Source organism: Rana temporaria, chromosome 4, assembly GCF_905171775.1.
Source record: "Rana temporaria chromosome 4, aRanTem1.1, whole genome shotgun sequence".
Lineage (NCBI taxonomy): Eukaryota > Metazoa > Chordata > Amphibia > Anura > Ranidae > Rana > Rana temporaria.
The window spans coordinates 403,357,516-403,369,583 of record NC_053492.1 but is presented as its reverse complement, the minus strand read 5'-3'; the positions used below and the strand labels follow the sequence as shown (position 1 = coordinate 403,369,583).

The following is a 12,068-nucleotide window of genomic DNA, read 5'->3' as shown; positions in this document are numbered from 1 at the left end:
TATCCCCCAAAATATATATAAAAAAATGTTTTCCCTCAGTTTAGGCCGATACGTATTCTTCTACATATTTTTCGTAAAAAATAAAAAAATCGCAATAAGTGTTTATTGATTGGTTTATAACTGCGGCGGCTGGTCGGGAAGTAGTTAATCATTTGTTTGCTCTTCTGCTGCCATTGTTCAGAGGGGCTGTTCTGATGTCTCATGAATTATGTGCTGTACATGCTGGTGAGGCAATAATTGCACCAGAGTAATGAAAGGGGAGTGCACTGAAAAGGTTGGCTAAATTCAGCACAATATCAATGGCTGACTCAGCATACTGTACACACCTTCAGTGCAACATTCTTCCCAAAGGTCACATCTCCTGACACGGTGAGATGATCCAGCTCGAGCATGTCCGGTATGCTTTCAAACCGCTTCAAGTAGTCTTGCACCTAGTGGGGGAAAAAAAGTGTCATGCCGTGCAAATGTCAAGAACCAAATACAATACCATTATCAGTGTAATATTAGCAGCAGCAACACAGGCTGTACAACATACAACCCCAATTCCAAAAAGTTGGGACGTTGTGTAAAATCTACATAAAAAACAGAACACAATGATTTGCAAATCTCATAAAACCTATATTTTATTCACAACAGAAAAAACATGAAAATGTTTAAACTGAGAAAATGAAAAATGTTAAGAAAAAAAAATAAGATAATTTTGAAATTGAAGACAGGGCCATGTTTACCACAAAGTAGCACCCTCTTTTCTTTTTATTAACACTTTGTAAACATCTGGGAACCGAGGAGATCAGTTGCTGGAGTTTTGGGAGAGGAATGTTGTCCCATCCCTGCCTGATTAGAATTGTAACTGCTCAACATTCCTGTGTCTGTGTCACTTTTGTTTCAAGATGTGCCAAATATTTGCAGTTTGTGAAAGGTGTGGACTGCAGTTAAGCATATGGACTCTTCTACTACGAAGTCATGCTGTTGTCATAGATGCAGCAAGCAGTTTAGCATTGTCCTGCTAAAACATCCAAGACCTTCCCTGAAAAAACATGGTCTAAATGGGGGGCATATGCTGATCTAAAACATGGATATATCTTTCAGCATGGATGGTGCCTTTCCTGCCCATGCCATACACACTAATGCACCCCACACCATCAGAGATGTAGGCTTTTGAACGGAGTGCTGATAACAAACCCTTTTTAGTCCAGAGGACACGATGCCCATGGTTGCCAAAAAGAAGAATTTTAATTTGTCTGACCATAGAACAGTTTTCCACTTTGCAACAGATTATTTGCTTTGGCCCACAGAAGATGGCGGCGTTTCTCATTATTATTCCTCAGCCCATGCAGTGATGTCCATCACAGAATCATGCCTGTTTTTAATGTATTGCCGTCTGAGGGCCCAAAGATCACGGGTGACCAAAGATTCTTGGAATCTTGACATTATGTACCGTGGATGAGGATAAAGTCCTGGCAATTTTACATTGAGGAACATTATTCTGAAATTATTCAATTTTTAGACACAGCTTTTCACAGATTGGTGAACCTGTGCCCATCTTTACTTCTAAGATGCTCTGACTCTCTAAGATGCTCTTTTTATACCAGGTTACTGACCTATTGCCAATTAACCTAATTAGTTGCAAAATATTCTTCCAGTTAGTCCTTGTTAGTACCGCTTTGCCAACTTTTTTTTTGCCCTGACTCAACTTTAAGAGGTGTTGCTAGGAATAATTTCCAAATTACCTTTTTTCTCCTCTTAAAAATATTTAAAGCGGTTGTAAACCCTAAATTTGCACTTTTACCTACAGGTAAGCCTATAACAAGGCTTACCTGTAGGTAAAAAGAATATCTCCTAAACCTGTACGGTTTAGGAGATATTCCCCTCGCAATGCGGGCGGCGCATGCGCAGGGGGGATCCACGGCGGAAGATCCGGCAGCCGCCGGACCCTGCCGATTTTAAATCTCCCGCGCGCATGCGCGGGAGTGACGTCATCGCCGCTCCAGCCAATCACAGCGCTGGAGCGGCGCCGCTCCAGCCAATCACAGCGCTGGAGCGGCGATACCCGGAAGACACGCCGGAGCAAGATGACATCTCGCTCGGCGTGAACCAGGTAAGTGTTGTTCACCTCGTTTTGAGGTAAGTATTTCATAATCAGCTATTATGCGGTGCATACTAGCCGATTATGCATTTTGCCTTGCAGGTAAAAAAAAAAAAAAAAATTATATATGCGGTTTACAACCGCTTTAAATAAAGAGCAGCTGTATATGCAGAGAAGATTCTAAAACTGTTCAGTGTACCATCCTAATTTACAGCAAAGCTAACATAAATGAAAACATGAAATGTCTATCACCTTATCAGAGTTTTTTTCCTGGTTCAGGCCTTTGTAGCTATCTCAAGGTTAGGGGTGCTAAGACTTATGAGCTAGGATTCACGTTTCTACATGAGTAGATGGTCGTTCAGAGGTAAAGATACTATAAAAACACATTAAACATTATGTGCATACATATACACACACGCCCACTGCCAGGTGTATGCCTCTACAGTCCTCACCTTGGTGAATGAGCTGCCCAGTTTGACCAGAGGCACTGAGGGAAACTCCCTCTTCTCACTCATGGTCAGTGAACCAGCATTCAGGCTGTATAGGTTGGACATGACAAGCAGCAGATCAGAAGTGGTTTTCACTGGCAAGAAACGGCTTCGAGGGACATTGATGCCCAGTGAATTTTCAAAACTTTTGACAGCAGCACCCACGGCGGTCTCTAGCTGGATAACATTCAAGCCACCATCTAAAGTCTGTGGAGACAAGGGTAAAAGGTCATTGGCAATGCTTTCACCATTATTTCCTGTCTTCAAGTCACATAGGATATTGTTTTTCTGATTATTTCCTTGCACAAGCAAACTTCTGACATTTACCTTGGGATTAACTATAATCTCCATATCAATGGAGTTGGCTTCTTGCAATCGTTTGATAGCTGGCAAAGAGATCCACAAATTATTTGTGTTGAAGATCTTGAACTTGGACACAGATTTAAACTCATCCACATGAGGTTTGGGCACTTGTGCGATTTCCACCAACCGCAGCTTTCCTTCATATTGAGTGAGCGTGCCACCCTGGAATTGGGCAAGAGAAACACATTATAAACCATAAATTAACAAGTCAAAACGCCAATGTCCAGTTCTTCTGTACATAGGTCTATATACTATATTACCAGAGAAGAAGGAAGTAGTAGTACCCACACCAATGTCATGGTCTGTTGTACATAAATACTTTAATAGTTCAACTCCAATCTCTATACAGAGGAGGTCTAATGAGGCATCTACTGAGGAGAGCAGGACAAAATCTGCTTGAGGTCAGGATGAAATACTCAAACTCTGGCTTCCAAGCATTAGGTTAGTGGACCGATAATTTATAGGAAATAAATACACTGTAGCATGAAAACTGATTAAAAAAAAACACATTTTATTGAGCGGAGCATGTTTAAAATCGACGGTTTTCCATCAATCAGCAAAGCACTATAATGCCCTGTACACACTATCGGAATTTCCGATGAAAAAAAGTCAGACAGATTTTTTTCATCGGATATTCCGACCGTGTGTGGGCCCCATCTGACTATTTTCCGATGGAGTTTGGAAATGGAAAAAATCCTATCGGAAATTCCAATCGTCTGTGTGGAACTCCGACAGAGAAAAAAAAACATGCATGATCAGAATCAAGTTGACGCATGCTCGGAAGCATTGAACTTAATTTTTCTCGACTCCTCGTAGTGTTTTACGTCATCGCGTTTTGGACAGTTGGAATTTGGTCTGACAGTGTGTATGCAAAACAGCTTAAACGGAATTCCGACGGAAAATTCCATTAGATTTTATCCCATCGGAAATTCCAATCATGTGTACAGGGCATTACTGTACTAAACTGGACCGCCTGCATACGTATTAACTACTTGCCGACCACGCACCTTCATTATATGGTGGCAGGTCGGCTCTCCTGGGCAAGAGCCCGTAGCTATACGGCGGCCACTAGGGGCGCGTGCCCCCCCGCTCGCCCCCAACTCCCCGTGCGTGTGCCCGGCGGGCTCGATCGCCGCCGGGCACCCGCGATTGCTCGTTACAGAGCGGGGACCGGGAGCTGTGTGTGTAAACACACAGCTCCCGGTCCTGTCAGGGGGGGGAAATGCTGATCTTCTGTTCATACAATGTATGAACAGAGGATCAGTGTTTCCCCTAGTGAGCCCCCCCCCCCCACAGTAAGAACACACAGGGAGATACTTAACCCCTTCCCCGCCCCCTAGTGTTAACCCCTTCACTGCCATTTTTATAGTAATCCAATGCATTTTTATAGCACTGATCGCTATAAAAATGCCAATGGTTCCAAAAATGTGTCAGAAGTGTCAGCCATAATGTCGCAGTACCGGGGAAAAAAAAAAAAAAAAAAAAAAAAAAAAAAAAAAAATCGCTGATCGCCGCCATTACTAGTAAAAATAAATATTAATAAAAATACCCCCTATTTTGTAAACGCTATAACTTTTGCGCAAACCAATCAATAAACGCTTATTGCGATTTTTTTTTTACGAAAAATATGTAGAATACGTATCGGCCTAAACTGAGGGAAAAAAATGTTTTTTTATATATTTTTGGGGGATATTTATTACAGCAAAAAGTAAAAAATATTCATTTTTTTCAAAATTGTCGCTCTATTTTTGTCTATAGCGCAAAAAATAAAAACCGCAGAGGTGATCAAATACCACCAAAAGAAAGCTCTATTTGTGGGGAAAAAAGGATGCCAATTTTGTTTGGCAGCCACGTCGCACGACCGCGCAATTGTCTGTTAAAGCGGCACAGTCCCGAATCGCAAAAAGTGCTCTGGTCTTTGGGCAGCAATATGGTCCGGGGGTTAAGTGGTTAAGCAAACATGACTGTTCCCATTCACTATAACAAACAAACAAACAATACACAAAAACACATTTAAACAAGGACATTTATAAGATGTGTTATTTTGTCGAATTACATTCCTGCATCTAAAATCTTAAAAAAAAAAAGAAGATTATAATTTGCTTTTAATAATTTTAAACACATCAGGCTTCTGCAATAAGGAGATTGGGAAGCACACGTTGATAAGACCTACAATAAAGTTTGACCACCAGTAAATCATCTGACAAAAGAATGCAGCAGATAACTAGACATTGGAGAATGCTGGGAAATCAGGCTCTCGGGAGGACTATTGTTTTACTCTGGCAGATGTGACAGATAGCTTCAGAATTAACATTTCCCAGTGAAATGCTAATATGACTCTCATCACAATTCTGCTCACATTTCCATATATTTACTGAGCTGGCTTTGTTATGCTGGTTATACACTGTAATCATTGCAATGTGACAGATTCCAGCAACAGGCTGAAAAAGGTAGACATATACGAGAACATAAAACATGTTCTTATGCCGGTTATGATGGCTGGGCTGTACAAAGGTTATAGAGAACCTGTCAGGAAAGGTGTATTTGTAAAAATCAGAATCTCCCCTCTTAAAGCAAACCAGTTTTCGTCTCCTACAAGGAAAAGTACCAGGTTTGCTCTAATGCCCCCCTCCCCAGCAGCACTCACTCGCTGTTCTATCATTTCCCCATCACTGGGTTCATCTAGACCACATGTGTCAAACACAAGGCCCACAGACCGAATCTGGCCCGCCAAGCCATTTCGTGAGACACTCCTGTCATCTCCACCCTACCTTGTCTCAGCAGTGGGCAGCAGAGAAAACAGAACTCCTTCTACAGATGCTGCACCACTCTGAAGCCGCAGCACCCCCTCATGTCCACCTCCCCAGGTCTCCGCATTTAACAAACTCCAGCCCTCCTCCAGACCCTGCACTTTCTGCTTCCCACCTCTGCCCCCAGGTTCTTCCCGGCAGCAGCACAAGGTAAGGGGAATGTACCGTGATGTAAGAAAGGGTGGGGGACTCTTGATATCTGATGTATGGGGGGGGGGGGGGGCTCTAGATATCTAGCCTTACAGAAGAAACAACCTTGTCCTTTGAGGGCAACTATAATGCTGATGCGGCCCACAATGAAAGTTTGACAACCCTGAATTCCAGACAGAATATGAAAAGGAAGCCAAGTGTAAGCTCAGAATCACTTTGGGTTGTTATTAACACAGCCCTGAGGATGATCTCCCTGCCCAAAGTGACAGTGTTGGGCTAAGCACTAGGACAATCACATGAGAGGATGGGGGAAAGTCATATGCACCTCTATACCTGAAGTATTGGTGTTTTTTTTGCCTTTGTGGTTTTGTAGTAGTGCACAATTGCCTTTTAGGGCTAGGTCTGTGTGTTATTCATTTGTTTTCTCTCCCTGTCAGTTCTATCCACCCAGTATCAATCTGTAAGGTCCCAATGGAGACAAATCTGTCATCTACTTACACTCGGCACTACAAAATGGACAAAGATTTAATGTACGCCTGGCAGTAGGTTTGCAATACGAGTGTCTTATAGTGTCTATTGTCAGCACTGGGGTCAGATAAAAGACAAGACCTTCGAGTTCTCGCCCTGACATGCAAACAATACAGGTAAATAAGAATCAAGTAATTCCTGGAATGTACTATTATTTCAAGAGTGAAGATTCATAAGGTTACAGACACCTTACTTTAAAAAGAGAACCAGTCACCAGTAGGGCAACAAGTCCACAAAAATTGTAGCTGTGGTCAAAAAAATCTTAAAAATTAAAGAAAATGCCTGCTGTTAAAACCCATGCTGCATGCAGAAAACCCCTTGAAGTCTGCAGTAAAATTTGCAACTTCACGACTGCTCATCTACAAATGGGAGGTTTTCTTTTACCTAAATACAATTTGTCTTTTAGGACAAATACATTTTAAAATTTAAACTTTATATTTTCATTTTCTAGAGCTTCCCCTTGTTTTAATCAATATGCAAGTTTGCATTGGGGCTCATCTCTGTATAAAATGCCATTGCTTCTTGGACTGTGAAAGAAAAAGCTTTTAGCTCGTCATCCCATAGCTCCGTCCTAAAATGTGATTTTCTTCACAAGCTCAGAAATATAGAAAAGCATATGTGTGACATCACTGCTTTGGATTATCAAGCTGATGTAGACCTGGCCTAGCTAAAGTTTGAAAATGTGGCCCAATTGAGAAGACAGTAAAAGGTCTAAATTTGTGCATAAACTGTATTGAGTGGTAGCATGAAACTTTAACCAATGTATTTATTTTTCTCTGTACTGCACCTCTTTATCTCAAGGTTATATTGTACGTCTTTAAAACAATGCCACAATAGAAAGACAGTCCGAGTTCCACCACTGAAAAATAGAATGTGATGCTAAAGATTGGCGTACGTCATGAGTGGATACCATCGCTGCCATTGTGCTTTTTCTAGGTGTCCAGTGCATCCCTATACCTTTAAGGAGGGGGTGGGCTCCCTTTGGGCATACCTGCCCTTAATCTATCCATTATTATGCATGTGCTTCAACTTTGGAAAATCAGAATGATAGAGTTAGGACTGCAGTACACTGGGGTGCTGTGACGTGGCCGCTGCAGCTTATGCATAGATTTGCAAATGTGTACAAAACAAACCCCCATTTTTCACTGGGAACTGATAAACTGGATCAATTCGGTTTGTTGCAGGCTGGCAAGTGACCTGAGAATTTTTGGTCTGTTTGTCTTTTGACATGTGCTCCTTGCTGCCAGGGCTAGTTATAGGTTGGGGTGGTTGCCATTTGTTTGTACAACATTAGTGAGCCATCTCCTACAGAAGGCACACTGTAGCTTATGTTGGCCAATAGTAAGAGCCCGATTTTTACTAATGTGGTATTGCTCTCCTCCTTGGAGGCTAGTTTATTCATAAAGAAAAAAAAAAAAAGATTCTCGTAGTTGTGGAATAGGAGGTAGGTCAGATTTCATCAACATTGTTTACTAAAGACCTGTACTTTGCCCGACTCAAAGAGGCCAGCAGCATCCATGGCTCTATATCTCGAGAGATGTCACAGCTTTCCAGTTCAAAGAAAACACTTTAATGTGCCACTTAGGTCAGTACACTGGAAATACATGCCACCATTCAGAGCAAACTGTTACTCAACTCTTCTGTAACCTTTATCAAGGTGATGATGAAAAAAAGGTAAATATACTTAGTAACGCGACCTGCCAAAAAGATTACTGTCCAAAGTAATAAAGATCAAACTCCATAAAAAGGTACCGTTTAGATTTAGAACACTGCATTTAGTGTAAAAAGTAGCTAAACCTCCAATTAGCTGGTGGCAGACATAAACGTGTACACTGCTGTGTAAATATTGTGCACAAAAGCGTGATGTGTCCAGATCTTAGCTGTAAGCTGGCACGGGCTAGTCTTTTCCTCATGTGTCACGTCTATATACTTACATTGTTCTTGCACTTAACAAGATCTAGTATTGCTTGCAGCCCTTAATGGTTAAAATGTTCAGAATTCTGTGCCCGATAGAGCTTAGATCTTACAGAACTGTATCTAAATCCATAATACTCTCACCATCAAATAGTGGTGAGGTTAGACCCTGTGCCAAGTTTTTATTGTCCCTGCTGGTAACCAATTGTCCTGGTGACCACTGTTACCAAGACAGAAAAGTAAGAAGATATCCTCCATTTTATAGGCGTCATGAGAGCAAGGGGACAAATGTTTCATTAAAAACAAAGATGGAATTTCACCTACGTCTTGTTGCAATGAAGTGAAGGGAAGTACACTAAACAATACATCTACAGTGAGGAAAATAACTATTTGAACACCCTGCTATTTTGCAAGTTCTCCCACTTGGAAATCATGGAGGGGTCTGAAATTGTTATCGTAGGTGCATGTCCACTGTGAGAGACATAATAAAAAAAAAAAAAATCCAGAAATCACAATGTATGATTTTTTTTACTATTTGTATGATACAGCTGCAAATAAGTATTTGAACACCTGAGAAAATCAATGTTAATATTTGGTACAGTACCCTTTGTTTGCAATTACAGAGGTCAAACGTTTCTTGTAGTTTTTCACCAGGTTTGCACACACTGGAGGAGGGATTTTGGCCCACTCCTCCACACAGATCTCTAGATCAGTCAGGTTTCTGGGCTGTCGCTGAGAAACACGGAGTTTGAGCTCCCTCCAAAGATTCTCTATTGGGTTTAGGTCTGGAGACTGGCTAGGCCACGCCAGAACCTTGATATGCTTCTTACAGAGCCACTCCTTGGTTATCCTGGCTGTGTGCTTCGGGTCATTGTCATGTTGGAAGACCCAGCCTCGACCCATCTTCAAAGCTCTAACTGAGGGAAGGAGGTTGTTGCCCAAAATCTCGCAATACATGGCCCCGGTCATCCTCTCCTTAATACAGTGCAGTCGCCCTGTCCCATGTGCAGAAAAACACCCCCAAAGCATGATGCTACCACCCCCATGCTTCACAGTAGGGATGGTGTTCTTGGGATGGTACTCATCATTCTTCTTCCTCCAAACACGGTTAGTGGAATTATGACCAAAAAGTTCTATTTTGGTCTCATCTGACCACATGACTTTCTCCCATGACTCCTCTGGATCATCCAAATGGTCATTGGCAAACTTAAGACGGGCCTTGACATGTGCTGGTTTAAGCAGGGGAACCTTCCGTGCCATGCATGATTTCAAACCATGACGTCTTAGTGTATTACCAACAGTAACCTTGGAAACGGTGGTCCCAGCTCTTTTCAGGTCATTGACCAGCTCCTCCCGTGTAGTCCTGGGCTGATTTCTCACCTTTCTTAGGATCATTGAGACCCCACGAGGTGAGATTTTGCATGGAGCCCCAGTCCGAGGGAGATTGACAGTCATGTTTAGCTTCTTCCATTTTCTAATGATTGCTCCAACAGTGGACCTTTTTTCACCAAGCTGCTTGGCAATTTCCCCGTAGCCCTTTCCAGCCTTGTGGAGGTGTACAATTTTGTCTCTAGTGTCTTTGGACAGCTCTTTGGTCTTGGCCATGTTAGTAGTTCGATTCTTACTGATTGTATGGGGTGGACAGGTGTCTTTATGCAGCTAATGACCTCAAACAGGTGCATCTAATTTAGGATAATAAATGGAGTGGAGGTGGACATTTTAAAGGCAGACTAACAGGTCTTTGAGGGTCAGAATTCTAGCTGATAGACAGGTGTTCAAATACTTATTTGCAGCTGTATCATACAAATAAATAGTTAAAAAATCATAAATTGTGATTTCTGGAATTTTTTTTTTTTTGATTATGTCTCTCACAGTGGACATGCACCTACGATGACAATTTCAGACCCCTCCATGATTTCCAAGTGGGAGAACTTGCAAAATAGCAGGGTGTTCAAATACTTATTTTCCTCACTGTATGTTAAAAGGGGAGATTGCAAATAGGCAAACGTAACACATCTCAGATATCCCATTGCTTAGTGCAGTCTGACATTTTACAATCCTTGTAGAGTAAATACAGCCGGCATTTGCCTCTACAATAAATACAGCAAGGAACAGCTTTCATATAAACCAGTCATGAGAGAAATACGGTGTTTGCCATTGTTGCCCTTTTACTAAAAAAATTTAATTGTCTGACAAACGAGTTTCAATGATTTCTCTGACCTATATTAAAGAGGAGCTCCAGTCTGGGCAAAAGAAAATAAAAAAAAAGTGCAGCTACAAATACTGTAACTGCTGACTTTTAACATAAGGACACTTGCCTATCCAGGGATCCAGCGTTGTCAGCACCCCAAGCTGATACTTCAATCGGCTTCGGGTGCAGGCGCCGGAATCTTTACCAAGGAAGACCAGGCAGTAAAGCCTACAGGCTTCACAGCTGGTTTTCTATCACGTGTGCGCGGGTCACGCTGTGCTTTCTGAAAGGTCCCGCTGTCTTCTGGGACCTGTGTGTGCTCCAGAAGGGAGCGGGGAAAAGAGGGGCTGTAACTACACAGAGCGCGGCAAATGTGGTAGTAGGGGGGGGGGGGAGTGAGGCTGGGAACATGCAGAGCTTTCCCGTTTGGGTTGCTTTAATTATGCAACTCTGAAAAGACTCAAAAATTCCTTATAATGCATTAAAACCCAAAACCCCATTAAAGCAGCTGTCAATTTGTTCTAATGGCCTAGATTGCTAATTATTTTCTGCACAAATCATTAATGAATCCTACAAAGCCCACAGAGGTCCACCTTTACCTGAAGTATCAAATTTGGCTAATGGCCCTTTAACCTTACAGTCACTGTTACACATTGGGACATAGTCCGGTATGTCTAGAACCATTTGATAACAGTAGGATCAAATCCTGGGGTCCAAAGGGCCGTCTTATGTCTACCTCTAGCTTCAAAACCCTGTCTTATGTCTACTGCTAATGTCCATCTTCCTGAAACTGACATGACCTAATGCATAGCTCCTAACTGTCCCTGATTTTGAGGGACTGTCCTAGATTTGGAACAAAGTCCCTCTTTCTTCCTCATTTGTCCCTTGTTTGGTCTGATCTATAGTTGTATAAAACAATTCACTATTTATCTTTCGAAAAGGGTTTCCCAGTGCTAAACGTTTCATCCAAATTGCTGCATTTGTAAATTTCAAAAGGCAGGAAAAAAAAAACCTCTTGCGAGTTTAACTAATTTTTTTTGTTTTATCATCTTTTAAAGGGGTTGTGTCCTATGCCCACATACTGTTGCCAATAGCTGTCCCTCGTTCCCATCTGAAACATTTTGGAGAGATGTCCAATGTCAGGGCTGCAGCATCTACACAGAAATGTCCTAATGTTGCCCAAAGCTTGGGAGAATTGTGCAAAGTAACTGTTGCTGATCTGACATATCTATGGATAGTAAACAACCTTTACAGTTGAGGACAAAATATCCATACTTGAATATCCAGAGATGGATGGTATGAAAATTAAGTGCCAAATCCAGGAATTTCTTTCAGTTTTATTAATTGTAAGATCTATAGTCGCACCCAACAGCGGAGTACCTGGACCATAGGTCAGTTATCTCAAACTATTAGCTTCTGTTGCACGTTGCCATTAGCTAATCTTTAATGTCACTCCCAGTAGGTACTCCGCTCTAGTCTACCTGAACAGCAGATGCACAGATTTCTATAAAAATCAAACACAAGAGCCTAATTTTTAT

At 41.8% G+C, this 12,068-nt stretch overlaps 1 protein-coding gene across 4 annotated transcripts in view; it reads right to left on the bottom strand.

Moving 5' to 3' along the window:
• The window catches only part of UGP2 (UDP-glucose pyrophosphorylase 2), a 144,442-nt gene that overhangs the window by 4,290 nt on the left and 128,084 nt on the right, over positions 1–12,068 (bottom strand). For all 4 annotated transcript variants that reach the window (XM_040351224.1, XM_040351222.1, XM_040351223.1 and 1 more), the window contains 3 exons: positions 2,902–3,099; positions 2,539–2,781; positions 327–431 (listed from right to left, as the gene is read on the bottom strand). In XM_040351224.1, the coding sequence (XP_040207158.1) occupies positions 327–431; positions 2,539–2,781; positions 2,902–3,099 (546 nt within the window). The remainder of the gene's footprint in view (positions 1–326; positions 432–2,538; positions 2,782–2,901; positions 3,100–12,068) is intronic.